General features: G+C 40.6%; 1 protein-coding gene across 6 annotated transcripts in view; it reads left to right on the plus strand.

Moving 5' to 3' along the window:
- Positions 1-25,022, plus strand: part of Sh3glb1 (SH3 domain containing GRB2 like, endophilin B1) — a 33,881-nt gene extending 8,859 nt beyond the window's left edge. The window contains exons 3-12 of one of the 6 annotated variants that reach the window (XM_032897228.1): positions 1,329-1,457; positions 3,898-4,031; positions 5,064-5,156; positions 8,316-8,402; positions 10,254-10,277; positions 12,578-12,667; positions 13,076-13,176; positions 17,813-18,041; positions 18,406-18,480; positions 24,777-25,022. In XM_032897228.1, the coding sequence (XP_032753119.1) occupies positions 1,329-1,457; positions 3,898-4,031; positions 5,064-5,156; positions 8,316-8,402; positions 10,254-10,277; positions 12,578-12,667; positions 13,076-13,176; positions 17,813-18,041; positions 18,406-18,480; positions 24,777-24,779 (965 nt within the window). In that variant the 3' untranslated portion in view covers positions 24,780-25,022. Of the gene's footprint in view, positions 1-1,328; positions 1,458-3,897; positions 4,032-5,063; positions 5,157-8,315; positions 8,403-10,253; positions 10,278-12,577; positions 12,668-13,075; positions 13,177-17,812; positions 18,042-18,405; positions 18,872-24,776 lie in introns of those variants that run through there. The other 5 variants (XM_032897230.1, XM_032897227.1, XM_032897229.1 and 2 more) reach the window with 5 other exon arrangements.
- The last annotated feature ends 1,689 nt before the right edge of the window (positions 25,023-26,711 follow it).

The raw sequence follows: 26,711 nt of genomic DNA on the forward strand, positions 1-26,711 counted from the left end.
GTTTGCTAATATACTACGTATTTATTTACTGAATTAAAACAACGCAGGATTATCACCTTTGAACTCTTGACATATTAGGTAAAAAGAAATTAGAGCTGAAAATCACAATTAGGAACCTGGTCAGTGTTTCATGGACAGATAATTCAAAATGACTCAATTAGCTTTTAGTAAAGGTTTTAGTTTTGGTTTTGTTTTGAGGTAGGCTCTGTCTAGCTCTGGCTACTTGGAACTGACTAAGTAGATCAGGCTTGCCTCACACTCACAGATACTTTTCTGCCTCTGCCTCCCAAGTTCTGAGATAAAGGCATGCTCTTGGCCAACTAAAAGGTTTTAAGTTCTGCTTTGCAGTTCTTGGGGGTTTGCAGGAGACTGCCAAAAAAGCAGTATTATTTTGACAATCTCTAACTTATATATTTTATATTACAAACCAACCCTGTTATGTATTACAGTTAACATTTTAGCCAACTTCTGAAGTATTTCCATTACCACCTTTGGATCTTTCAAAAAACAAAACAAAGAAACAAACAAAAACCGAAAAAAAAAGAAAACAAAAACCCAAACCTGTCCACTGTAATTAGGAAGAACCCAAACATGAGCTCTGGTTACTGCATGCATCTGCACATGTGTGTACCCCAGCCCACTGGAAGGAAAAGATGTTAGCTGCTGTGGACAACACTGCCAGTCAGTCTGCAGACTGTTCCAAGGCCTTAAGCTCTGTGTCTATGTTTAGACTCTGTAAGAGAGAATTACATGTTCATGCCAAAGGTTGTCAAGTATCACTCTTAGACCTTAAATACTCTGTATCCATATTTCCCTAGCTACATATCCCTGATTTTAAAGTCATAAATGTAATTTCAGAGTAGGTTAAAGGCAACTTCACTATATATTAAATTTATAAATTTCTCTTCTAAAGATAAAATCTAAAAAAAATACCCAAATAACAAGTTTAACTTTAGAATAATTGCTTTTGTGCAGAGATCTATATTGCCAGGTTTCTGAACTATAAAGTTTTAGAGATTATACAATAGCCAACATCTAATTAGACTTAAAGACATAGACTCGAATAAATGCTAATTTTGTATTTTTACAAAAATAGTAAGAGGCTGGAAGGGGAACAAACTTTTAAAATAATTTTGCTATTTTATTTTAAATTCTTTGCACTTGTTCTTGTTTGGGGAGTAAAGGTCTTGGCTGTGCAGGGAACTCTAGCCTTGGGTGGCAGCATCCCCGTCCTCCCTCCCATTGCTGAAGCCGTAGGCCCTGTGCCAGCGTGCACGCCTGGCTCCTGTGCTCTTCTGAAACACTGACATTCCTAACCTCTCTCCTAGATGCCAGGATAGAAGAATTTGTTTATGAGAAACTGGACAGAAAAGCGCCAAGTCGTATAAACAACCCAGAACTTTTGGGACAGTATATGATTGATGCAGGCACTGAGTTTGGCCCAGGGACAGCTTATGGTAAGCCCAAGTGAAGGCTCTGAATGGAGGTACTTCTGTATTTAGATCTGACTGTTTAAACTTGTCAACACATGAGTACTGAATCGGTTGTAACAGCAACTTTACTATGATAAAATTTTGATGAAAAAATACAGCCTTCACATCTTTCTTAGAAACTTAAGTGACTTCATGTTCTTACTGGTCTGACATGACCTCTGTTGTAGGACTAATTGTTATAAAGTGATGACTTAGATTAAAACTTCCAGGGCTTATTTATTTTACATCAAAAGTGCTTCACACATGATACATAAGGCCCAACCATCCTGCTTGTGTTTACCTTTGGGTGTGAGCACCCAGAGTGTTTAGTAGATCGTCGTCATTGGAAGAATGCAGTGCATCTCTAGCTCGTGTTTCCTGTCGTGAGTTTACAGCCCACAGCTTTGTGGGTTGCTGTGCCAGCTTTGTTTTATTTATTTATTTTTTTTGCTCTATGTGCATACGTGTGATATGTGTGCCTGTATGAATGTGTGCATGCTGCAGTGTTTATGCACAGGTCGAAGCACAACTGGCAGGAATTAGTTCTCTTTCATCCGTGAGTCTCAGGGATCAAACTCAGGCTGTCAGGCTTGGTAGCAAACGCCCTTACCTGTCTATACGGACCTCAACATGTTTCTATTATCAGACCTAATTCTCTTAGGACACAGGACTATTTCAGACTTCTGACTAATACTCTTAAATGTTATATAATGCCAATAACAAATTAGTTTTTTATATATGTAACATTGAAATATTTGCAGTATGTTTGATTTTTTTGAGAAATCTGAAATGATTAAATTTGAAATTAAATTTACTGCTAATAATAACTGCAAATTTTAGAGAAACTTCATGCTTTATTCATGACGTACTGCTTGCTTGTTCTGGGCTGGGCTCTTTATCAGAGATAGGTAGGGGATTCTAGGAGAATATGAATATTAAAATATTTTAGATTTTCTCTTTTTCTTAACCAATTTTTCACTTCTAGTAATTCTGGTGAACGTATATGGTAATTAGAACTAGACATTAAGAATCTAATTCTAATAATCTAATTTGGAATTTTTATAAATCCTCATTTTTTTAATGTCTTGGAGTTTTGAGAGAGTCTTGCTCTGTAATACTGTCAATGGTAGAAGTTCTATTGTTTCCATTTAAAAAGCAGATTTAGGTTTGAAGAGGCTAAATAGTCTGTGAACACATTGGTGACTTTCAGATGCAGAAGTCTGCATCCACAAATGAGAGTTCTGACTGTTGGCCAGGCTGGGTCTAATCCCATTTTAACATAAAAGGAGTAAGATCCACAGAGCCCAAGCTTATTGGGGATAGAACTGGAAATAGAATCCTGATTGTGGGGCTCCCCTCCTGTGGCCCTACGCTCTACCTCTGCTTAGCTACTTTATTGTTTAAATATCAGGGCTTGCCTCTGGTGAGATGTATGTGAGTGAGTGAGTGAGTGAGTGAGTGAGTGAGTGAGTGAGTGATAACACCCCCCCCCTTGTGTGTATGTGTGGGTCTGTGTGTGTCTGTGTGTCCCCTCTCTTTGCAAGGAGAAAAGGTTCCTTTAGCACCCAGATTACAGTGTGGTCATGGCTGGGAAGTCACAGCAGCAGGAAGCTAAGAGAGCTCATCATTGCACCTGCACTAGAAGCAGAGATGAACCTGCTTTCAAAGGGTTCCTTTTCAAGTTTGCAGTCCCAGGCACAAAAAAGGTGTATGTCCTACCTAAGTTAACACTCCAGCCCCAGGCATGCCCAGAGGTCCTTTCCCAGGCAGTTCTAAATTTTGTCCTGTTGACAATTAACACTATCATGAATTTCACACAAAGCTTTTGAAATGTCTTCATGATTTTCAGGTTTGATGTATAGGGTTTCCTTTGAGCCATGAGACAGTCTAGTAAGTTCAAAAAGGTAGAAAGAAACCCCTGTTTCAGACCAAGCAAAAACAAAAACACACAGGTCCATGGGTATTGATTGCCCATGGACACTAGCCTAGGGAATGGGCCAACACAGAGTTCCATTTGGTCTCAGTTTTCCAACAGCTCCAGACTACCCCTGGGGCCTCAATATGAGCTTTTCTTAAGGTGTAAAGCCTTAGGGAGTTTGAGGTGTGTAGATGAAGAAACAAGGCGACTGACTTGGTCCACCCAGTAAACAGCTGTGCTTAGCCTGGGCTACACCCCAGGCTGGCTTTATGTCCCCATGTGCCTGTCAGAGAGCACAGTCAGGACATGATGGGCACCGAGTTCATTCTTGTCCGTTCTGTTAGATACTGCCTTAAATTTAAATAAGTGCACCTTTCAAATTATGTTTGATTTTGCTGATGTAAACAGGCTGACAGTGAACTTTTAAGCAGATCAAGCAGGAAAATTACCTTAATTTCCTGATATTACTAGACCACTAAAAAGACACAATTTTTTGTTCCTTTGAAGGTAATGCCCTTATTAAATGTGGAGAAACGCAGAAGCGAATTGGAACAGCTGACAGAGAGCTGATTCAAACATCAGCCTTAAATTTCCTCACTCCTTTAAGAAACTTTATAGAAGGGGATTACAAGACAATCGCAGTAAGTAGGAGAGCAGTCAGTTTGTTATGTGAGTTCGATCTCTTTCCTTTTGTGTGATTTAGATTTCTGCTTTGTCTTTAATGAATAATCTACCCTCTTAGTTATGGTAAATGTTGCAGATTTAAATGCTTAAATATTCTAAACAGGTGCATATTCACCAGAACATAAACTAAACTTCAAGAAAGGGCTTTTAGGAATATAATCCCCATTTTTTAGGCCTACATTGATGTTGATATGCCTGCACATTGATTTTCATGCATTACTAACACATAAATCTATGGAGAAATTCCTGGAATAATTACGAAAGTAAAAATATTCACTGTAGTATACTTGCATGTTAATTTAAACTAACTAGAAACCTAGTTATCGAAAATTGTATTTTTGTTCTGTGCTTTAGCTATATTCCAAGAAGTGTATTTTTAATTGCAGAAGCATAAACATTCATGTTGTCACTTTCTTTATAAACTTAATCTTAAAAACTGTTAGTCCAGAAGGCTTGTCTTATTGCCGACAGAGAATAGAGGTGACTGTTTCTCGATAAGACTTGCTCAGAGCTCCTCATTGTACATACAACTCTGAATTGCGTGCATACTGCATCTCCCATACTGCAGAGTGTCCAAGGACCTTTCAGTATGCTCGCCATACCTTATGGGCTTTACTAAAAAAGATACTAGCAGAAGCCAAAAATATGGTTCAGTAATGGAGTGTTTGCCTAGCATGATAGAAGTGGGTTCAGTCCCCTCCATTAAAAAGTTACTAATAATGTGTCAGTAGGATGCAATCTGATATATGAAATATAAAAATAAAGAAAGTAGACTCCATTACACTTATATAAAGCATTGTGTAGAAACGTGAAGTACTACTAAGACCAGTGCACTGTCTGTCGTATTCAGACTGTAATGGGAAATCGTTCTGTTGTAGTAGACTTCGGTTTGCTGCTGTGACCTATTAAGAACAGCTGGCCCAGTGTATGGGTGGTCTTACAGATTTTAGCGTCCTTGGCTTTACTTTATTCTTTTTGATTATTTATAGAAAGAAAGGAAGCTATTACAGAATAAGAGACTGGATTTGGATGCTGCAAAAACAAGACTAAAAAAGGCAAAAGCTGCAGAAACTAAAAGTTCAGTAAGTAGTGTCCATTTATTTGTATCTAATAGACTATTATTTCAGCTTAGTAACATCAAAGACTGTGAAGTATTTTACTAATGCACCATGTAAAATACAGATTACAGAGTCTGCAAGCAGGCCATATTTCTATTATAAAGCAGATTGGTCACAACTAAATACATCCCAGCCAATTCAAAATAATCATTACCAAGAGGCCTTAATCACCAACGTGGAGGTGCTGCATCCTTAGTCTTAGTGTGCATGGCCAATATGCTTTAAAAAGGAGATAGATACAGTGGGAACGGAAAAGGATTTTAATTAAGGTAAAATGAATCAAATTTGAAAATATTTGCCTATGACTTAAAAAGTAAATGAGTCTTCTTTCCATGTCAAACTCAAAGGAATGGTCAAGAAGAATAGTTCCCAAAAGATTCAGTAGTGTAAGCGTGGCCTCCCAGGAGGCTCTTCTGAAAAGGAAGAAACCCATATGGAGAAATAAGCTTGGGTATATTTTTCAGAAAACCAGCCTTTAAAATAGTTTTTTTAATAGTCTGTATATTAAATATGATAGTCCAGTGCTTTTAAGTATAACTTTTATTGATAAGCTGTCTATAATTTTATTTCATTACATACAGTATTTAAACCAGAATGTAACAATTTGAAAAATAGTATAATATAAACAAATATTTTAGTTTGAGCATAGGGATGGATGCGTGTTGTTAAGAGGCATGCTGTCAGGACTCGCCACCACAGCCAGTCGGTGCTTAGTAAGCCCAAGCCACGGTACCAGTGATGTCTGTGTAGTTTCCTTTGGAGAAAGGAAGGTTGTAATTTACTATATAGTGAAATTTATACTTTGTATTAGTGAGTGCTAGGAAAGGCTAGCTCTGAGAAGACAGTAATTCACTTTCATTTTCACTTCTCAGTTTATCACAGTGTCATCACCACAGTGTAATTTCCATTAACAAACCAATTTTAACAAATTAAAATTTTATAAATGAATGCAGTAGATGCCAAGAGACCCTACATAAATTTATTAGTTTCTGGCTGTTATGTAAGTTAGTGTGGGTTGACTTTTAAGATTCTAACTTTATAATTAGGATAATCTTAACAAGGATCATTATTCCCTCAATAAGGGGAAAATAAATACCTGGAGTAGAAAAGAAAGCGTGACGATTGTGGGATAAGAGTAAATAGTCACCAGGTTCCAACTGAAACGTTTATTTACCAAGCATGAGGATGGTCTGCTTGTAACCTAGGAAAGTGCCAGGCAGCACAGACGTGATGGTCAGATGCTAAGGTCCTGTAGCACTGCTCTTAGGAGAGGAACTAAGTGTAATTGACACCTTCTGAAAAATAAAACATAGTTCTGGAGAGTCGTTGGCAGTTATCACAGCCATGAAAATTCATGTTCAAAATTAAAAGATGATACAGGTGGTAGTAGCCCAGCAATTTGATTTAAGGTTTCTAGAATTACTGCATTACATAAACAAAATTTATCTGTAGCCAAATAATGAAAATATTAGTTCAAACAAAAATTCCGTTTTTATTTTTCTTCCGTACTTGACTCATTCTTCTTCAGACATTGCCATAAATTTGAATCCCATTAGGTAGGGAAAGTCCTCTTACTTGATTACTGCTTGTCGTCGTGAGGCATGCGGAGTCTAGTAAACTGTGTTCTGTCCCCTGCCCTTCAGGTAAATGAGAATGAGGAACCACTGGGACTTTAGATTCCCCCTCCCCCACCGCCCCGCACCTCTCCGCCCCGCTATATTTCTTGGTTTTTAGCTGGCAAGTAAAGAGGGTCTTTTTAGCTTAGATATTGTTTAATTTCACTGCTTTTTTGGATTTTGGTTTGTTTGGTTTTTTGTAACATGGGTTACTTTGTGACTACCCACTGTTGGACGAGGGAGGGCGGGTAGGGAGGCTCAGCACTGCTTCCTAAAATATTTCATTTACTGTTCTCCTGTTCTTGTTCTTTAAATTCTGTTTGTATTGAATGCTAATTTTGTTAAATGTATTCTACTTTCATTAATACTGCAAAATTCCTGCAACATTCAATTCACAAATTAGTAGATTAGACTTAGCCATATCAGTAAAAAACAAAACAAAAAGCCAAATGAAACCCACCTGTCTCCAGCTTTCCAGCATGAGTAACTTCTCTCTACTAGTTTGTGGGTTGAAAAGTGGGAAAAGGGTATCAGAAGCATCTCTCAAAGAATGTGCCAGCACAGCAGACTAAAAGCGTCTCCCAGTGGATGTGGAAAGGGTTGCTACAGTAAGACTTCCCACGGAGACCGTGCTCAGCCACGGATTCCGTTCCCATCACCACTAAAGAAAGAAAGAAAAGCAGACATAGGTAGGCCTGCAGTCCCAGCCCGTGAGAGCCCTCAGCTGCCTTCTGATGTTGAGGCCAGTGTGGAGTGAGTGAGAAACTTTCAAAACAAAACAAAAACATCAGTAAACGTTCATGTCAGAGAATCGAGGAGAAAATTGAATTAGTGCATTTAAATTATAAGACACCCATATTTGGTGACTTAATCATAATACTAGCTTTTTAAAAAGTCTTTTATTTAATTGGGAGAGAATTTGGCTTTAGTGTTTTTTAGCATGTAAAGGACTCTATGAGGAAGTGTCCCTTCAGATAATTCCATAGCATGGATTGTGTCTGTGACCTAAGTATTCCCTCAGCAGTCTTAACCTTTGCCCATAACCGCAGGAGGTCATGCCCGTCATAACCTTAACCTCACCTGCGCACGTTTGCAGCTACAGCGTCTAGAAATACAGGGATTGCTTATTATGTATAAATAAGCAAGATCTGGCTGAGAACATGGTTGCAAATGCCAAAAGTTCACAGAATAGAAATGAGCTTTAAAAAGGAAATGTGGTGGTATGAAATAGGCTTTCATAGATGAAAATGTAATGGTGTTAATTTGTAATTTTTAAAGAGTATGTTTCCCATAAATGAGTGATTTGAAATCAATGGTTTTTGCCTTGAAAATTGTGTGTATCTGGGTAGGCACTATTACATGACCTGTGCAGGAAACAATATGGTTTGTTTCTTTTTAAGTAAAGAGCTTTACTGCCTGTTCAGCCTGTGTTTTATTGTGCAGAAGTAACTCTTTCAGTGTGTTCCTGGGTATAATGTGTTCTTTGTTTCTCACCTATGCACTTAAGCAACTAAACTCCGCCCGCCCTGAAGGAGATAACATTATGGTAAATTTCTCTTACATGCTCAACTTCCTGCATGTAAAATGGCTGAAGGTTTGTTGGCCTACTGTGTTTTCTACATCTTACATAAAATGCCTTCTCTTGCTATTAGCTGCGTATCTAAGTAGCTGGTGTTAGCACTGATTATGTCCAAGCAAAAATGCCAGTTGGAAGAACAGCTAGCACATTACAACAGCCAGATGTGTGGGCCGTGCCAAACACAGGCGTTACCATGGGTAATGCACCTTTTCATCTAGTAAAAGATGTTCATTTAGTGTTAGTTTAGACTGAAATTTCATAGTTACTTTTAGTGATGAAAATTAGTAAGATTTACCTTACTTAGAAAAACGCGAAAATAGACAAATTGGGTTGTTTTTTTTTTAAGTCTTTTGGGTTTTCAGTTTTGCTTAGTAACTTCATTATTTACTGTATTACTGTTGAAATTCAACATAGAATTGTTATTTCTGCCATTCCTGGGTGACACAGATCCCAGTGGCCAGGCCTGTTCCATACCCAGTGCTAACTCACTTAAAATTTCAGCATGGTGATAGCCTGGAGTGAGATAATGAAATTGTTTACAATAGTTAATGTTCATACAAATTGAGCTCAAATTGACACTTTTGAGATTTTTGAGATTTTGAGATTTTGTTTGCTTTAATGAAGTAAAATTGTGTGAATATAGACACAGTTCATTCATGTTAGCTTATAGCAATTGATAGTCCTTGGGCTGGATACAGGTCTCAGTCAGTTCAGTGCTGGCCTGCAAGCATGAGGAGCTGAGGTTGGATTCCCCAGCACCCACGTAAAAGCCAGCTATTGCAGTGCCCGTCAGTAACCCCAACCCTGAAGGCAGGGGTGGAGATCCCTGGGGCTGATGCTCCAGCTTCAGTGACAGACCAGAGAATCAGGCAAAAAGCATCAAGGAAGGCACATGTAGTCAACCTCTGCCTGCTACATCTCTGTACCAACACCACACACACACACACACACAGGCACACACGCACAAATGAGTGCATATAATACACACAAAAACATTTTTGAAATTATATTCTAAATCACTTCCATTAAAAGTGGCAAGAAATCAACAGTATACTTAATAATTAATGGATCGTTGATTGATTACTTTTATTCTTTTAGCATTGAGCTGAAAGCAGGGAAAAAACCTGATGTTTTGGTATTAACTATTGTTTGAGCCTATTGATTTTTTGAAGCCCTAACAAAATTGTACCTTTCCTTGGATAGCAAGAGAATGCACTTATTTATTCCCATTGTCTTGTCTGTAGGTAACTGAGAAGGCTGAGACTATTTCAGTCCTTTTTAATTTATGAAAATCATAGTTTCCTTTTGTCCGTGGTAAAAATAACCTAAACAATTAGGAAGACTGTGCTTGATTTATTAAAAGCATTCGTTTTATAGCTGTTTATCATCTATCTACAATGATATTTAATGGAAATCTTAGATGATTATATTTCAAAGGGATTGTTTCTCCCAAAAAAATAGTTGTATCAGTAGCATTCAGGGTCCATATATCTTTGATGTATTTTTTATTTTCTAAAATTTTAGAATTTATACCTCAAAGAGAAGTCAGAAATCATATAGTTCAGACCTTTCATTTCACATGAGAGACTGGTTCTCTATGATAGGGCGGACTCCTCAATCTGAGGAGGCGGCCATTCTCCTTTGTAGAGTTATATGATGTTTACACTGGTAGTGTTGATATACGTAAACGGCAGACTTTATAATATATCCGCTACACCGATTTAGATTGCTACTGTGTTAAGTTTGTAAGGGAGAGAATATGCCATTTAAATTAAAGCACATTTCTCTATACTAAGTCATAGAAAATGTTAAATTCCAACTTTATTTCATGTTGTATATTTCTCTCTAATTTTTAATGCTGGCTAGATTTGGGCAGAGGAAGTGACAAAAGTAAGTAAAACCTTAAACTCTTGGGTCAGGAAACAAAAATGTAATTTGTCATTCACTTAATAAATACTAGGTGAGCCCCAGCCTGGAGCCACTCCTCATTATGACCTGTGGTACAAAGCTTTTAAGACTCTGAAGAGTATGGAAATGAGCGAGTCTGTTACAGTAGCAGTTCATACGGCACTCGACGCGTCCTGCACCACGAGCAGCCCTAGATAGGAGTCAAGCGAGTGGTATTCATGTAGTGCCTTGCCAGAAGACAGGAGAAATACCTGACTGATCTATTGACGGTTATGTTTCAATGATTTTAAATGTAAAGAATACTAAATATTGTGACCCCATGTCTTCAGAGAACTGGGGAAACTAAAGGTGGTTCTCTTGAGCACCAAAATGAATTTTTCTGTCATTTTGTAGGAAGAGCCACAAAATGTATAATTTAAAGCTGCATACTACACAGCATAGCATATGTTTTCTTTATAGTTAATATCATAACTACAGATACCCATCATTATACTGTGTGACAATTAGATCTTTTGATTTTCTGTCCCTCCGCCTGTGTTCAACTGTCCTTCTGCCTGTGGTCAGATGTCCTTCTGCCTGTGGTCAGATGTCCCTCTGCCTGTGGTCAGCTGTCTCTACCTGTAGTCGGATGTCCCTCTGCCTCTGTTACTATCTTTTACTTTCTCTAGCTGGGAAATCAAGTTATAACTCAATAATTTAAAGAAGAAAATTATAATTTTAGTGATTCATTTCAAATGTTATTTGAGGTCTTCAGAAATTTGTCGTGGACTCATCATTTACTCTCAGGCCTACAAAGTCTGCATTCCAAACGAAGGTGTTAGCAGTGAGGACAGGTGTGAGCTTGGCCCCAGGTGTTTAGATAGCTTTATGGGCCTTAACTTCTATCATGTACAAAGCTGCTGACTACACGTGTGTTTCAGTCGTCGCTTCTTGAACTATTGACTGTGTGGTTTGTCAGCACAATGTGTGAAATACTTGACTCATCCTCCTGTGTGGACTCTCTTAACTTGCTGTGGTCCACCCTGACTTCTCATTTCTTTGAACCTCTAACGTGAAAAAAAAGCAGAACAGTGTGTAGAGAATATAAGCTGAACATAGAATCAAGATGGAGAGATAAAAACACCATAGCAAAAAAGCAACTTGAGGTAGAAAGTTAACTTTGGCTTATCATTCTGGAGGGAGAGTTGGTGGTCATAGCAGGGAGGACATGATAGGGCAACGGGCAGGAAGCTGGCTAGTCACATGTTCATCGGTCATAGGAAGCGGAGAGAGAGAACAGAGGGGGACTCTTAGGTAGGATTCTAGAGCAACTGATCCTGTGCTTCATTGTTAACTGGTTCATGGAGCCACAAGGATCACCGAGATAAAGAAGGCTGTGGAAGGAGAGTGTTTGACCTTGCTTTATGACATCTTGGGAATGATGTTGAGTGTCCGCATATGACTGGTTATTTATGGTAGAGAGTCTGTCACCTGCCATCACTTCCGATTGTGGGATTAAGGTCATTATTCGGATGAACTCTAAAGAACTACTTCTAACCAGTTTGGGGATGTTTAATGTCAGTATTTAGTATATTTAGATTTTGTTGATTTTTCTGTGAATGATTTTGTTCCAGCACTAAACAGAAGTCAATAATGGTACCTGCTTCTCATTTCCAAAGTCAGTGACTTCATCTTGGTAACTTGAAACAAGCCCCAGTGAGGGTATTTATATCATGCAAATCAGGATGTTAGAGCACTTCCGTTTCCCTTTGAAATTTGGTGTACTAGCACAACACTGAAGACTTGATATAACTGGAGAAAGACTTTAACTCTGACCTTATGATGCTAGTGAGTAAAGCCTATCATGCACAGCTTGGAGACACTGCAAAGGAAAGTTAGGGCTAAGAATCCTAAAGGGAACTGAGAGCCTGCGCTCATCAGTGTTGGGTAACTGACACGGGGTGGGAAGCCTGGGGCTCTACTCTGTAATTGTCTACTCCAACTTGAAGACTGTTGTTAACTTTAGGTACAAAGGGAAAGCACACAGTAATAATTTGGAGGTTTTTAATGTAATGCTTTGGCATGAGTCGAGTGTTGGTAAGGAATCAGTTGTGTCAGTTGTGTTTGGTGGCACAGGTAGGTCTAGAAACTCAAAACCACTTAAGACACACAAAAGAGTTTGTATCATCAGATTCTAATTTGGAGTATATTGGGGAATTTCTTTCTTTTCTTTTTTTCATTTTGGTATAAGTAAAGTGGACTGAGTCTTCTAATGAGAGCCTAACAGTATGTTCTAATTTCAGTCTGAACAGGAATTAAGAATAACTCAAAGTGAATTTGATCGTCAGGCAGAGATTACCCGTCTTCTGCTGGAAGGAATCAGCAGTACACACGTGAGTGTTAAATCATTTCCAACAAAAGACGCTAAGATAGCACCAGGCAGCTCAGGAGGAGTTCATGTGATGAAGGCGCCCTGAGGTACTGCGTTTATGGAGGGCTTCCTGTAGCAGTTACCTCTCGAGGCAAGGTAAAGACAGTTTACAAGGATCTGAGGAATTGTGTTCATTTTCTCTTACCTCTCAACCACGCATTTGCACACTTCATAAATCCTCCTGCTGGTTCCCATTGGCTGAATGAAGTTTGTCAACATACTGTTCACCAGTAGTTCGTCTTAATAGGCCTGATAGGAATATTCCGATTACTAAACTTTACAGTAGGTTACTACAGCTTATTCTCCCGTTGTTCCCCTTGGCTCCTGCCTCTTGACCTACCGAGAACTGACTGTACCTTTTCCATTGCAGGCTCATCATCTCCGCTGTCTGAATGACTTTGTAGAAGCCCAGATGACTTACTATGCACAATGTTACCAGTACATGTTAGACCTACAAAAACAACTGGGAAGGTAGCATCTCCCTTTTACTTATGAAAGTCATGATTAAGGTGGAGCACAGGCTTAGTGTGTGAGCACTGGGCACAGAAGCATGGTGACCTGAGGGTATCAGACACCACAGCATGGGTCTATTACCCCAGCACTGCAGCAGCAAGAGGGGAGGCAAAGCAAGAGAGTCCACTCTGCAGGCCAGCCAGCCAGTCATGAGGGAGGGCAGTAGGGAGAGAAATGATTGAGACAAAGCATGACACGCCCTGTGCCTACATCTGCTCTGCTCACTGACAACAGCAGAAGACACCATTTGTTTCAGTCCTGATGAAAGGCGTTCAGATTGCTTATATATGGGAGCTGTGACTGTCATTGGGTAAAGTCTCGTGCCCCAAGCCTAATGTCCTGAGTTCAATTCCCAGGACCCACATGGTGAAAGGAGAGAATGCCTGAAAGGTCTCCTCTGACCTGCACATGACCTCCACATGCCCACCATGGCACATGCACACATACCACAGAAAATAAATGAAATTTAATCTTAAAACTTTAAGATTAGGGGTTGGGGATTTATCTCAGTGGTAGAGCGCTTGCCTAGGAAGCGCAAGGCCCTGGGTTCGGTCTCCAGCTCAGAAAAAAAGAACCAAAAAAAAAAAAAAAACTTTAAGATTTTATGTATAACCCAACAGCAGGAATGAGACTTAGAAGAGATAAGGACTCTTAGGCTGCCTACAGTTGCCTTACTGTCATTATCAGACTTCTGAGGAACATTTTTAGCTCTTCTAGCACAAAAGGATGTTACCTGAGATGACAAGATAATTAGGAGAATAGTTTTCTAATGCCATATAAAGAAAGATATTGAGGCTTAACTTTTATTTTACTACTGAATACTTCCTGCTGTTTGTTGAGGAAGATAGGCCACATTAACACTTTATTCTTAAAGGTAAGCTAATTCATGTTTGTAACTTTGGAAGACCTCAAGCCCCTTATATAATTATTTTGAGTATGGTAATATACTTAAAGCAAAATGGTACATAAAGCACATAACTGAATCATTTATCTATCAAATATTCAGAGTCCCTGCCTTGGGTCCCAAATATATTCTGGACTTAAAAGCAAATAAGCTAGGTGTTTGGTGCTTGATGGCGCTCATGTGTAAGGTAACGTTTTAGCAATGCGTGCATGAGTGTAAGAGTATCAGCCGTGGATACTCGGTAAAATGGTAGAAGGAGCGGGGTGCAATGAGGACATCTAATTATGGCCTCGCTGATTCTAGCTGAGCTTCCCAGATGGAGTTATTTTAGTGAGAGTCATCTAGATGAACAAGGCAAGGGTAAATGTTACAGGTCCACACAGGATGGACACTGTTAGGAAACCATACATAAGGAAACAAACACCAGGCACAAAGCTAGTGGGTTTTTTATTAATTTTTTGGTAATTAAAAGGCTTTAACCATTCAGCACTTTTTTACAAATAAAAGATATGTAAGTCTGGGCTCTGTGGTGTGATGGCAAGCCAGAGAGAATTCTAGAGTCTCAGTCATTGAAGACAGTTGAGTGAACGAGAGCAGCTGGCTAGCCATGGCGTCAGCGTTGTTGTGTGAGAGGCTGGAAGAGGAATTGGGACAGCAGACTGAGCAAAGGTTCCAGGTAGTTCTCCGTAAAGCACAGCCAAAGGGAAGAGCGTCTACAGGTATGTTCCTTAAGTTCAGAAATCACAGTGGCCTCCCAGGAGAAGGACAAAACAGATTGAGAGCATGCAGTTGTATTGGACAGAGGGGAGGGGTCACTAGAGTCCTCTCCCTCAAGACGCGGTCCTGGGTACCTAGAGCAGGATCAGCCGCCAAGTGCAGGCAGCCCTCGGCAGTAGGAGACTAGGCACACTTCCCTTGGCTTCCTCCTCATTAAAAAGGAGTAAGTCTGTCAGCATCAGCCGGCTGCAAGGATTTGGAGAGAATGGCTACCATTTTTAAGGTAAATGAGAGGCTACAAAATGGTCACCAGGAAAACAAGTGAATCGCCTAGATCTAATTAACAGTGCCAGGCAGCACTGTGGACCAGTTTAGGGGGCTCTGCTCACAAATGTAAGACAAAGCCACAGAGTTTTCCTTTTTCTTCCCACACAGTGGCTACATTAGTACTGAGTTGGAGTGTTGGGGAGATTGTGCCATGTGAAAGAGTGCAGGCTGCGGGCACAGTGTGGGCACTGTGACTGACTGGACAGGAAGGACACGAGTGTGGACCGGCAGGCTGCTTCAGGGTGACTGAGAGGACATGAGGGATACAAGTGTGGACTGGCAGGCTGCTTCAGGGTGACTGAGTGGACATGAGGGACACGAGTGTGGACCGGCAGGCTGCTCCAGGGTGACTGAGTGGACATGAGGGACACCAGTGTGAACCGGCAGGCTGCTTCGGTGGGATTACCAGAGGAAATGTGATCAAAGAAGACAGGGGCTCTGCTTCCTCACCTTACGTCTACTGAGATTAGTGAGGTCTAGAGGGAGGGAGGCTGAGGACAGACAGCTGCGGGGACCCAGTCAAAAATCAACACAGAAGAAGTCCATGCATGTAAGAGGCTAAAGGTTAAGGAAAATTGTCTGTATGGCTATTAAAATCAATAAGAATTATATTATATCATTCCACATAGTCATCTACCATCAGATATTTGCAACAAAAGATGGTGGACAGTGTATGGCTAATGTACAGGTCTGGAGAGCTGGTTAGGGAAGGGTGAGGAGGGGAGCACTGTTGGGGAGCACTGTTGGCCTCTGCAGTCAGACGCAGGAAGTAAGAGTAATAGGCCTGGTGCTGGTGGCTGACTGGTTCTAGGCAGCATGGTGGTCATAGGAGAATTTCTTCAGGCTGTGGACGGCTCAGTAGTTACAAGAACTTGCTCTTGAGCATCAGACCTGGGTTTGATTCCCAACACGCACATGGTAGGTAGCTCAGAACCATCTAACCTCGGGTCCAGGGCATCCAACAGGCGTGTGTAGTGCACATACACGCATGCACGCATAACGTAAGATAAATAGGAAAGCTGTGAGGACGCTGTCATTTCCCGAGGCATGGAGTTCATGCTGCCTAGTATGCATGGGCTTCGTGTTTCAGTGTACAGCACAGGCAGTTCTAAAGACATTGGAAACTCTACACTATGTCACTTCTTTATAGTAGGACTTGTATTTTTCCTTTAAAATTAATAGAAAAATTACCTTGTAAAATATGCTATATTCTCCTATTGAGTTTTATATTTCGTCATAATTATCAATCATAATAAATTAAGTTGAATGTTTTCTCTGTCAGTCTGTATGTCCCTTAAAGTAGTCATGACATTGGTTCTTCTTAAGGTAGCAGTGCTGAGGTGTTAGACAGCACGTACTCGTTACTCAGCTGTAGGGGGATGGGATGTATTGGCTTCCTGACAAAGCTTAGGCAACCAAATATTTCTAAATGATAACAATAGTAATAATAATGATGATAATAAGGAGGCTACACTTTTACAATACTGCCTACTGTTTAGCTTTTCTTGGTTTTAACAATTCACAGAGGAAAAGACATTGATTTTATATACATACGTGTGTGCGTGCATGCGTGCATGTATGTACAAAAATATAAATGGCATATATATTCTTGGCAGTAGTTAAGAATAAACATCCACACATATATACCCCAGGGAGGAATGTTGGCCAAAGTGTTCTTTAAATTTAAGTCAACAGAGAGAGACAGCTTTGAAGTAAACCTTCAAGGATTTCATATGTGAGTGCTGCCTCAGAGGGAAGAGAAAGACAGGCCTTCCTCACTGAGCTGCATCTTTCCCATGGGAAGGTTGGTAAATGGTGCCACCAAGTGGTGATAGTGAGGAACCTAATCACTGGCTATTAGCCCAAATGCTTGAATTACCCTAGATGCCTAAAACAAATGAAACTCAAGACGGATGATCAAAATGTGAATGCTTCACTCCTTCTTTAAAAGGGGAACAAGAATACCCTTGGCAGGGAATAGAGAGGCAAAGAGTAAAACAGACACAGAAGGAACACCCATTCAGAGCCTGCCCCACATGTGGCCCATACATATACAGCCATCCAATTAGACAAGATGGATGAAGCAAAGAAGTGCAGGCCGACAGGAGCCGGATGTAGATCGCTCCTGAGAGACACAGCCAGAATACAGCAAACACAGAGGCGAATGCCAGCAGCAAACCACTGAACTGAGAATAGGACCCCCGTTGAAGGAATCAGAGAAAGAACTAGAAGAGCTTGAAGGGGCTCGAGACCTCATATGTACAACAATGCCAAGCAACCAGAGCTTCCAGGGACTAAGCTACTACCTAAAGACTATACATGGACTGACCCTGGACTCTGACCTCATAGGTAGCAATGAATATCCTAGTAAGAGCACCAGTGGAAGGGGAAGCCCTGGGTCCAGCTAAGACTGAGCCCCCAGTGAACTAGATTGTTGGGGGGGGGGCAAGGGGGGAGGATGGGGAGGGGAACACCCATAAAGAAGGGGAGGGGGAGGGGGGGGATGTTTGCCCGGAAACTGGGAAAGGGAATAACACTCGAAATGTATATAAGAAATACTCAAATTAATAAAAAAAAAAATAGATAAGTGAGGTTTCTTTTTTTTTTTCTTTTTTTTTTTTTTCTTCTTCTTTTTTTTCCCAACAGTTTTCCATCCAATTATGTTTCTAACAACAATCAGACTTCTGGGACACCTGTGCCGTATACTTTGTCAAATACCATTGGTCCTTCTGCTGTGGCTTCAACAGGTAGCCTGGTAATCACCTGTCCTCCTAACCTCAGTGACCTTAAAGACTCCAGCAGCACCAGGAAGGCCAGGGTGCTGTACGATTATGACGCTGCCAACAGTACAGAGCTGTCACTCCTGGCAGACGAGGTGAGCGAGAGCTGTGTAGGAAGGAAGTTACCCCCAGGCACACCGTGTCTGCCATTAGAGCAAAGTGTAAAGCCCTCGCTGCTAATGGGAATAGTTTATGATGAAGGCTTTATGAATTTCAGTTGTTATATTGACACCTCAAACTTATTATTTTATATAATAGATTAATAGAAATAATGTTTTAAATGTTTATACATAAAACTTTTATTTATATATAGAATTGCCACTGATAAATTCCATAATTTTTCAGCTAAATGGATATTTTAAGTCTTTAAATAGTGAATAAATGTTTAATACAAATCTGATATTTGCTATATGCCTATTTTTTAATATAGTTAATAATTGGAAATATTCTATTTTGTAGGTAATCACTGTGTTCAGTGTCGTTGGAATGGACTCCGACTGGCTAATGGGGGAGAGAGGAAATCAGAAGGGCAAGGTGCCAATTACCTACTTAGAGCTTCTCAATTAATTTAGGGAGACCATGAGAGGTTGCCCATCATGACACCATATTTATATAAATAACTCTAAAGCAGGTTTAAATACTTTCAATGTTAAAGTCACAAGAGACTGAAAAAGAAAAATTACAAGCCATCAGAAACTGGCTGTTTGCCAATAAACCTGCATGGTTAATCCTTCATTACAGAATTTATGTTAGCGATTTCATGACAAGAATGTTTTCTTAAACAGTTCTCTTTTTACTGAGGTTTCACTAACAAACAAGTTCTACTTTTGAGCCCCAACTTAAAAACAAAAGGATTCTTTTCTACTGAATTTTTCATTAACAGCGAGCTTTTTCTTTTATGCAAAATAAATTTATTGTGCATGATGCCAGTGACTCATTTATTAGGTACAATAGCCAAAGAATAAAAACCCCTTTTCACCTTGCTGCCCAGTAGAAATCAGATGGCTTAAGTGCTAGGCTTTAATAGGGTCTCCTGGCTTTGGAGTTTGGGTTGGGTTGGGTTCAGTTTATTGATGTTTAATACACTACTGGATAGTTTCTTCTAAACCTGAGTCTTGAAAAGTATTACCTTATTTCATAATTTTGTTAAGGTTGTAGAACACCGGGGACAAATTCATTCACTAAGAATAATCTTAAGGTTATTCAGTTGATAAAATTGGCTGCTTAATCAGAACATTGAGAAGATACTACACTACAGTAATGGTTTGTTGTTGAACAAGAAGTGTGTAAAACACAGGGTAGTGCATCAGCATTCCTTACAGGCCAAGTAGGCATGCAGTGGGTGAAGTCCGTCCTCATCAGGGTCTCCGGTTATACGGAGCGCTCCCTGGAGATGACTAATGACACAGTTGGAACTGGAGAAGTGCTGTAAGGGCTGTGCTATCCATAGCACAAGTTGCTATAAATTGCCAGGTGAGGAATTCTTTGGTTAGGTCTTCAGGTCTCATTCATTCATCATCCATCCATCCACTCAAAGGACATTTATTGAGGACCAGGTACTTTGTTGATCAACTAAGTATACTACTGTGAACAAGATGTTCTTAAAGAAGACAAACATTAACCTCTAATAGGACTGATGTTGTGATGGAGGAAATAGAAGCATTGTGTTAGGAATTACCTAGTTTGGATCTGAGAAGTCAGAAGTTGACCCAGGTAGAAGGAAAAAGTTGTGTTGGGCCCAGAACCAAGAGAGCATCAATTCGTTCAGAGTAGCTTAACAATGAAGTACAAAAGTGCAGTGCGTTTACTCAGAGACTCTGGAATTGTAAACTCTTGAGCTCTGAAGTACTATTTAAATAGCACTTTAGAGCATCTATTTGTGTTAAGAGTGCCTAAGAGCTTGGTAAACATGGAGAAATTTAGTTCTTGGTCCCAGCATTAACACCCCTTTATTTCTTTGCTGTCAGATCAATTCCTCTGCAGTTTCCTAGTTCTGTAAAGCTCTGACTCACACTTGTTACATACTTAAGGAACTCCAAAAACAGCTTGGGATGCTAGTGTTCTAGAGAATCAAGTGAATGCAGTTTTGGTGGTGGTGTTTTTCTCCCTCAGAAAGGAAGTCTTACAGCCTAAATGCCATCTGTTATATTTGTCCATATTTAGGTTTTAAGGGACTGTAAAAGTGTGGGTGACTTAAAACAGCAGCTTGGTTCATCAAATTAAGTTTTAGGGAATTAGAGCAGTACAGGGGAAAATATAAATATGGGCTGAATTGATTCTGTGTTTGTATCCTCACATATTGGACTTCCTGGAATTCAACTCAGATTTAGAGCTGCCATTTTTTTATCAGTAAAATGGGGATAAGTATGTCACCTGACAGGAGACTAGTCCACAGGTGTTACTTTGTGTTTTGTGCATTTAGGCAAAGACCTGGCATATAGTAAACATTTTGTAAGCACAGATGCCCCTTTTCATTCCCTGACACCATGCAGCATACACTGTGAGGAACATGTCTTACATCTGTGCTGTGCTTGCTCCCTGAAGTCTATTCTCCACCTTCCTTAAACCCGACCAGATCCAGCTCCCTCACCCTGCACAGTATAAGCTCTGTTTCCAGCAGGAGTGCTGCTACTAAAGATGGATGCCCTTAGATGCAAGAGGATTCACACTGTAGTATTCACAGGAGCAAAGGCTACTTGTACCGTTGTCTATCGTTTAGGCCTGTTCTTTTGTTTAATATTTTTGTTTTAATGAGCTTTATTGTTTGGTTGGATGTTTTGTTTATTTGGTTTTGACTTAAAGTTATGGGTTTAGTTTCCCCTCAGGTAAAGACCTAAGGAAATTGTTAAGCATAGAAGAAAACTCTTAGAAAGCCTATTAATTCATGGTGCAATTCACAGTTGTTTAAATCACCCTCGGCCCCTGAGCATAATTCAATAGCACAGTAATGAGTGGAAGTTGCATATATTTGTGAAATAATAAACAAGGAGATATTTATAGGCCCTCTACAAACTAAAAAAGAAGTAAAATTTAGCCACCTTTGTCCTTAAAGTAATCTAACTTACAAGGTTATAGTTAAACATTTTTTCATGGTGCTAATCAAAAAAATTCATGTTGCAAGAGATGAGGTTCTTAAAATGAGAATGTACCTCACACTGACAGACAAGGAAAATAAGCCTAAGGCCAGCATCCCCAGATTGCTACAGCCCATCCTCCCAATCGGGTACCTTCCAAACAGGAGCAAAAGGAAGCCAGCATTAGTTAGGAAGGATGGTTCTGAGGTGAAGTAGCAGGGACAAGGTGAGAGGATGGGACAGACTTGCTTATGCAGAGAGGTCTCAAGACAGCTGTGCTTTGTCACACACCATTCCAACACCTGAAACTTTGAAATGAATTGTCTAGCTGCACAAGCCAGAGTGCAGAGCTGTGGAGGGGAGCATGGCTGACAGGCAGGTGTGCTCCATAAAACTCTGATGTTAAAAAAGTTCCACACCTGCCTTCCTCACTTTGTCCTAATTGGAATGTCGGCAAAGTACGAGACTTCAAACCAGCAGTCTCGGCACTGCTGGGAACTTGTTGAAAATGCTAATTGATGCTTTCAAATATTCTACCTTATTTATACTTCTGTCTACACGGGCCTGTGGATTAGTAGTATTAATCTCCCCTGTGGCAGCCTTTTAAATATTTTTTTTTCTATTTTTCGGAGCTGGGGACCGAACCTAGGGCCTTGCGCTTGCTAGGCAAGCGTTCCACCACTGAGCTAAATCCCCAACCCCCCTTTTTAATATTTTAAGACAAAAACTTAATTTTACTTTCGTTACTATGTCCTAACTATTAATTGTAATTATGTTATTTTTATAATTTATTTATTTAGCATGTAACTGTCACTTTGGAATGTAGCCTTTCTAAGATAGAGACTATAATTCTGTTAATCATAAATTACTCTTAGCACACAGCTCTTATATATGCTAAATAAATACTTGTTGGGTAAAAGGGAAAAATGCTAATACCTGTATCTTCCCCCACAAAACCTACTGAGCCAAATTCTGGAAGCAGGGCCCCTCAGTTGTACAGTAAGCCATTTGCATGATCCTGCAGTAGTCAGTTGTGAGAGGCACTGCAGAGCTGACAGAGCTGGACATTCACCCTCAGGCGCCTACAATTTGACAACACTTGAACATTTCCCCTTGCCTCTGTAAGCCTTACCACCACTCTAACTGGCTGAGGTCCTTTCAGACCAGTCTAAGAAGTGGGTATGAAGGTAGAAGGATACATTTAGTGTCAGTAAGGAAAGTATTGCTTAGAACGGCAGGACCTGGGTGACACGGGTCTCTGGGAATGTGGCCCCATCGTCTAAAGCAGTGAGTGGTTCTCAACCCCTTTCTTGCCTGAAACCATCAGAAAACACATATTTACATTATGATTCATAACAGTAGCGAAATAAGTTATGAAGTAGCAATGAAAGTAATTTTATGGTTGGGGTCACCACAACATGAGGAACTGGATTAGAGGCCACAGCACCAGGAAGGCTAAGAACCGCAGCTTAAACAAAGATGAGCTCTAACCACCATACTTCCACACAGTGCCTTTGAATTGGGGTTTAGCCTCAAGACACCCTGAGAAGCCAGTGAGGCCGTATTAGACTAATGTATGTACACCTCTGTACCTCAGCCCCTAAGCTCACTTCTACGGCAGTAGACTTTTTAAGAATTATTAATGCTTTTTTTATTAATACAAGTCATAATAAACTGACAAAAAAATTTTAGAGGTAAAAATAAAAACATGGCGACAGTTCCATCGTCTAAGAAGTGCTGTCTGAGGTGTGGCCTCCAGATTCTCTGTACACTTACAGATTTTTTTTAATGGGGATCAAATTATACATGCTGTTTTGTAACTTTTTCACTCAACAGTGCCATGCCTATCTTGCTGTGTCATATGTATTTCTACATCTTTTTTAATGGATGCATGATATTTCTTCATATGTGCCACGTTTTGTTAAACTACTGTTGAATTTTTAGGTTTCCAGTTTTTCACTAATAAACTGCTTTGAAGAACACTGTGCAGCTAGCTCTTTGTGTTCCTATTTCCTTATGTGCTAGAAGCCTTATATGTGCTTAGGCTCACAAGTAAATCCTCCCCTCCCCTCCGCTTCCCTCGACCTGCTCGTGGGGATGCTGCTCCATCCGTCTCAGTCCTTCCCCATGGCCCCTGGCACTGAAGCTGAGGAACGGGCAAAGCCGAGCACTACTGGCCTCCGTGTTTTACAGAAGTGGGTGTGGAAGGTGGCTTTAATGACTGGTGTTGGCGAAAATCGAGATGTTTGTCATTGTCACTCAGAATCTTTCCTCGGTACCTAGTAACACTCTGTCTAGCTGATGAAAGAGCAATGGAGGAGCTGGTGAAATGTCTGCAAGCCTGAGGACCTGAGTTTGAATCCCCAGCATCACTCAGAGCCAACCATGGCAGCCATCATCTGGAATCCCAGTGTCTTTGCAGAGACATGGAAGATGGAGACAGACTTCCCCAAAACCTAGTGCGCCTGCCAACGTGCCGTGTGCAGCAACCAAGACCAAAGTAGGAGCCCTGTCCTGAGCTGAAGTGTCAAGTCCGCAGAGCTCCACCCAGTCGTTGTGACACACCTCCTTCATACTCTCTCCCGTACAAGAACACGCACTAACGAGAGCCCCCTGCCTTAGCAATCTCATAGTGACAGAGCCTTCGCCCACACACTACTTACTGAGGCCTGACCCATCCCTTCACCACCGCTGCACACCACCACCACCACCACCCACTGCCTGTTCATTACTGCCTTAGACTGCTGTACTCACAAGTCCTAGCACAGAAGCTCTTAAATCTTGCACAAACCTAGTCCTCCAGGAGAACACCTGAGACCCAGGGAACGTCGCCGATGATGGCAGGAAGACTGTAGCAGCCAGAGGATTGGGAAGTGTGCTGTGAGACTGCGTCTCCTAGGAACTCAGAAGCTGCATCTGTAAAGTCTCACCAATGTGTCTGCCCAGGCATGAGCAGAGGACACCAGCAAACAGGCCAGAGGAGAAAGCCCATTAGGCCTCAGCCCTGTGCAAAGAACTAAAGGCAACTAACTAAAGCTGGGAGAGGGAGAGCTGGGCCTCGGGAAGGAGCACATTAGTGGGGGTTCCCTGCCAAATGGTCAGCCCTGAAAACATACAAGTAACATTATATGGAGTCAACATGTTATACTTAGGAATATATGGAGGTGTGTGTGTGCCAGTGTACATATACACTGCATCAATAACAATTAAGGATATGAGTGAGGAAGAGCAGGGAGGGGTTTGGAGGAAGGAAAGGAAGAGAAGAATATAATTAAAACAATCTCAAAAGTAAGCAACAACAAAAAGATAAATGTCATAAGCGGACACTGCAGGCATGTCGCCAGGGTTCCTTTTGTCCCATATCCTTTGGAAGGATGCTGCCCTTGTTCACTTCTGTGTACATAAGGAAGTTTCTCTTGGGAGTATATTACTGTCCCCTCCACTGGCTTTGATTAGGACCGTATCACAACATCCATGTTTTAATATATTTGGACCATAATACTGAGAGTCGTAGAGACCTGCCTTATTACTAGGATCCACCCAAACTGCTATTGCTACAACACAGCCATACTGCTATTCTGTCTAGACAGAATAGGTTGGTGCTAAAACTACTTAGCACAGAAATTAAGACTATAGACTTTGGAATACAATATAGATTATAGAATCAAGCAATTTTTTCAAACCTAGCACTATTACCACCCTATGTCTTAGGCAAATTATATGACCTTAATTCCTGTTTGTTTGTTTTTTCACAAGTAATACACAGGTTGACGTGTACCGCCTCCCTGATGTGAAGCATGCAGTACTTCTGAAACAACTCGCTGGCCAGCAGTGCACCACTTGAGAATTTATAAGAAATGCAAACTCTCTGATCCCTGCTGAATAAGAAACTCCAGGGTGGAGTACAGCAACGTGTGTTTTAACAAACCCTCAGGGAACATGATGCATGTAGAACCTGGTGAACCACAGTTGTGCAAATTAAAAGAATTCATGCAACTCTCACATCATAGTTAATTTCTAAATAACACTACTAAAATTGCTAAAGTAATGAAATGGACCATTCACAAGGAAATTTCTTTATGTCCCTTTCATAACTGCCAATTTGACAGCCAAAAGTTTGAGATTAAGATTTCTGATGAGCCTATGGAATACACATCCTTACACTTTCACCATAGGTAGAATGGCAATTTTTAGTAATTGAGATGGTCTTAGTCAGTGTTCCATTGCTGTGAAGAGACACCATAACCACGGCAACTCTTATGAAGGGAAACATTTAATTGGGGCTAGCTTACTTTCAGAAGTTTAGTCCATTATTGTACTAAGTATAACAGCACCTAGGCAGGCATGATGCTGGAGAGTTAGCTGAGAGTTCTACATCTCAATTGGCAGGAGGTGGGGGGTTGGGAGGGAGGGAGGGAAGGAGGGAGACTGACTGGGCCTAGCTCAAGCATTTGAAACACCAAAGACTACCCCCCAATAACACATTTCCTCCACCAAGGCCACACCCATTCTAATCCCTGTCAGGTAGTATCACTCCCTCTTGACCAAATATTCGAATATATGAGCCTCTGAGGGCCAGTCCTATTCAAAACACCACAGAGATCTATATATAAAACAATCCTACCTCCATAAACGAGAAATATTAGTGGAGGGTTGAGACTTTGTTCAGAAAACAGTCCAGAATTGACTCCACCACAGGGGAAGAATAAGTGGGAGAGTTTGAGCTTCAATATGTTTGGAATTGCTCACAACACACACTATTACACGGTGTGTTCTAAAGAAATCTCATTATATGTGCATACCAGGACTAACTGTATCCCATGAACCTGCCTAACATTCATTTCATAATGTAGCCTGGAAAACTAAATGAATTTACTTCAACACAGGGTATTTGGATATAAACCAATTACATGCAGGAGACTAAATGGTGACTTCAGAACAGCTTGTCACAACCCATTCTTTTAGAGAGCACTGGACAGTGAGGCCAGCAGAAATTAAATCTGGTTAATAAGGCAAATTATTCACTTAACCTCATGGGCCCTAGGATTTCTCACCAATAAAAGGAAAACATTAAAATTCAGATCACTAACATCTTTCTAGCTCTTGTATCCCAACACACTTGAGAAAAGCCCAAGTTTTTCAGGTTTTGGTAATAACTAAACTAAACCAAACTTACTCACCTGAACAGTATGCACAGTGCTGGCTGTTGGGTGGAGTTATTTTCCTCATATGTTAAACTTCAAAGCTGTTCAGTCAGAATATCTGGACTGGTAAGTAACCAGTAGACATTTGGAAATCCCTCTCAACCAGGACTGACCAGACTTCACCTCAGAGGAACTGGACACACGCCATGCTGACTCTGTAGTGGTTCTAATGAGCCTTTATGAACAGTGGCAGTGATCATCATATATTCAGGACTTTCTGTATTCCCTTTGAAAATACTGATAATACACAGTATTCCTAACATTTGACCTACTGTTAAAGAACACTCTCTTCTTTAAACCCAACAAGAAGGCATGTCTGCCCCTGCTTTGCAGACAGGAGAATCGTGAGCCATTCTGTGAGAGGGCAGCAGAGCCAAGTCCTGTTTCCCACTCAACAGTCCTGTCTCTCTCTTTTTTCTTTTTTTACACTTATTTGCATGTGTGCACAGGTGAAGAAAGATGCATGCTGTGATGCATGCGAACGTAA

This window comes from Rattus rattus, chromosome 3, assembly GCF_011064425.1.
Source record: "Rattus rattus isolate New Zealand chromosome 3, Rrattus_CSIRO_v1, whole genome shotgun sequence".
Classification (NCBI taxonomy): Eukaryota; Metazoa; Chordata; class Mammalia; order Rodentia; family Muridae; genus Rattus; species Rattus rattus.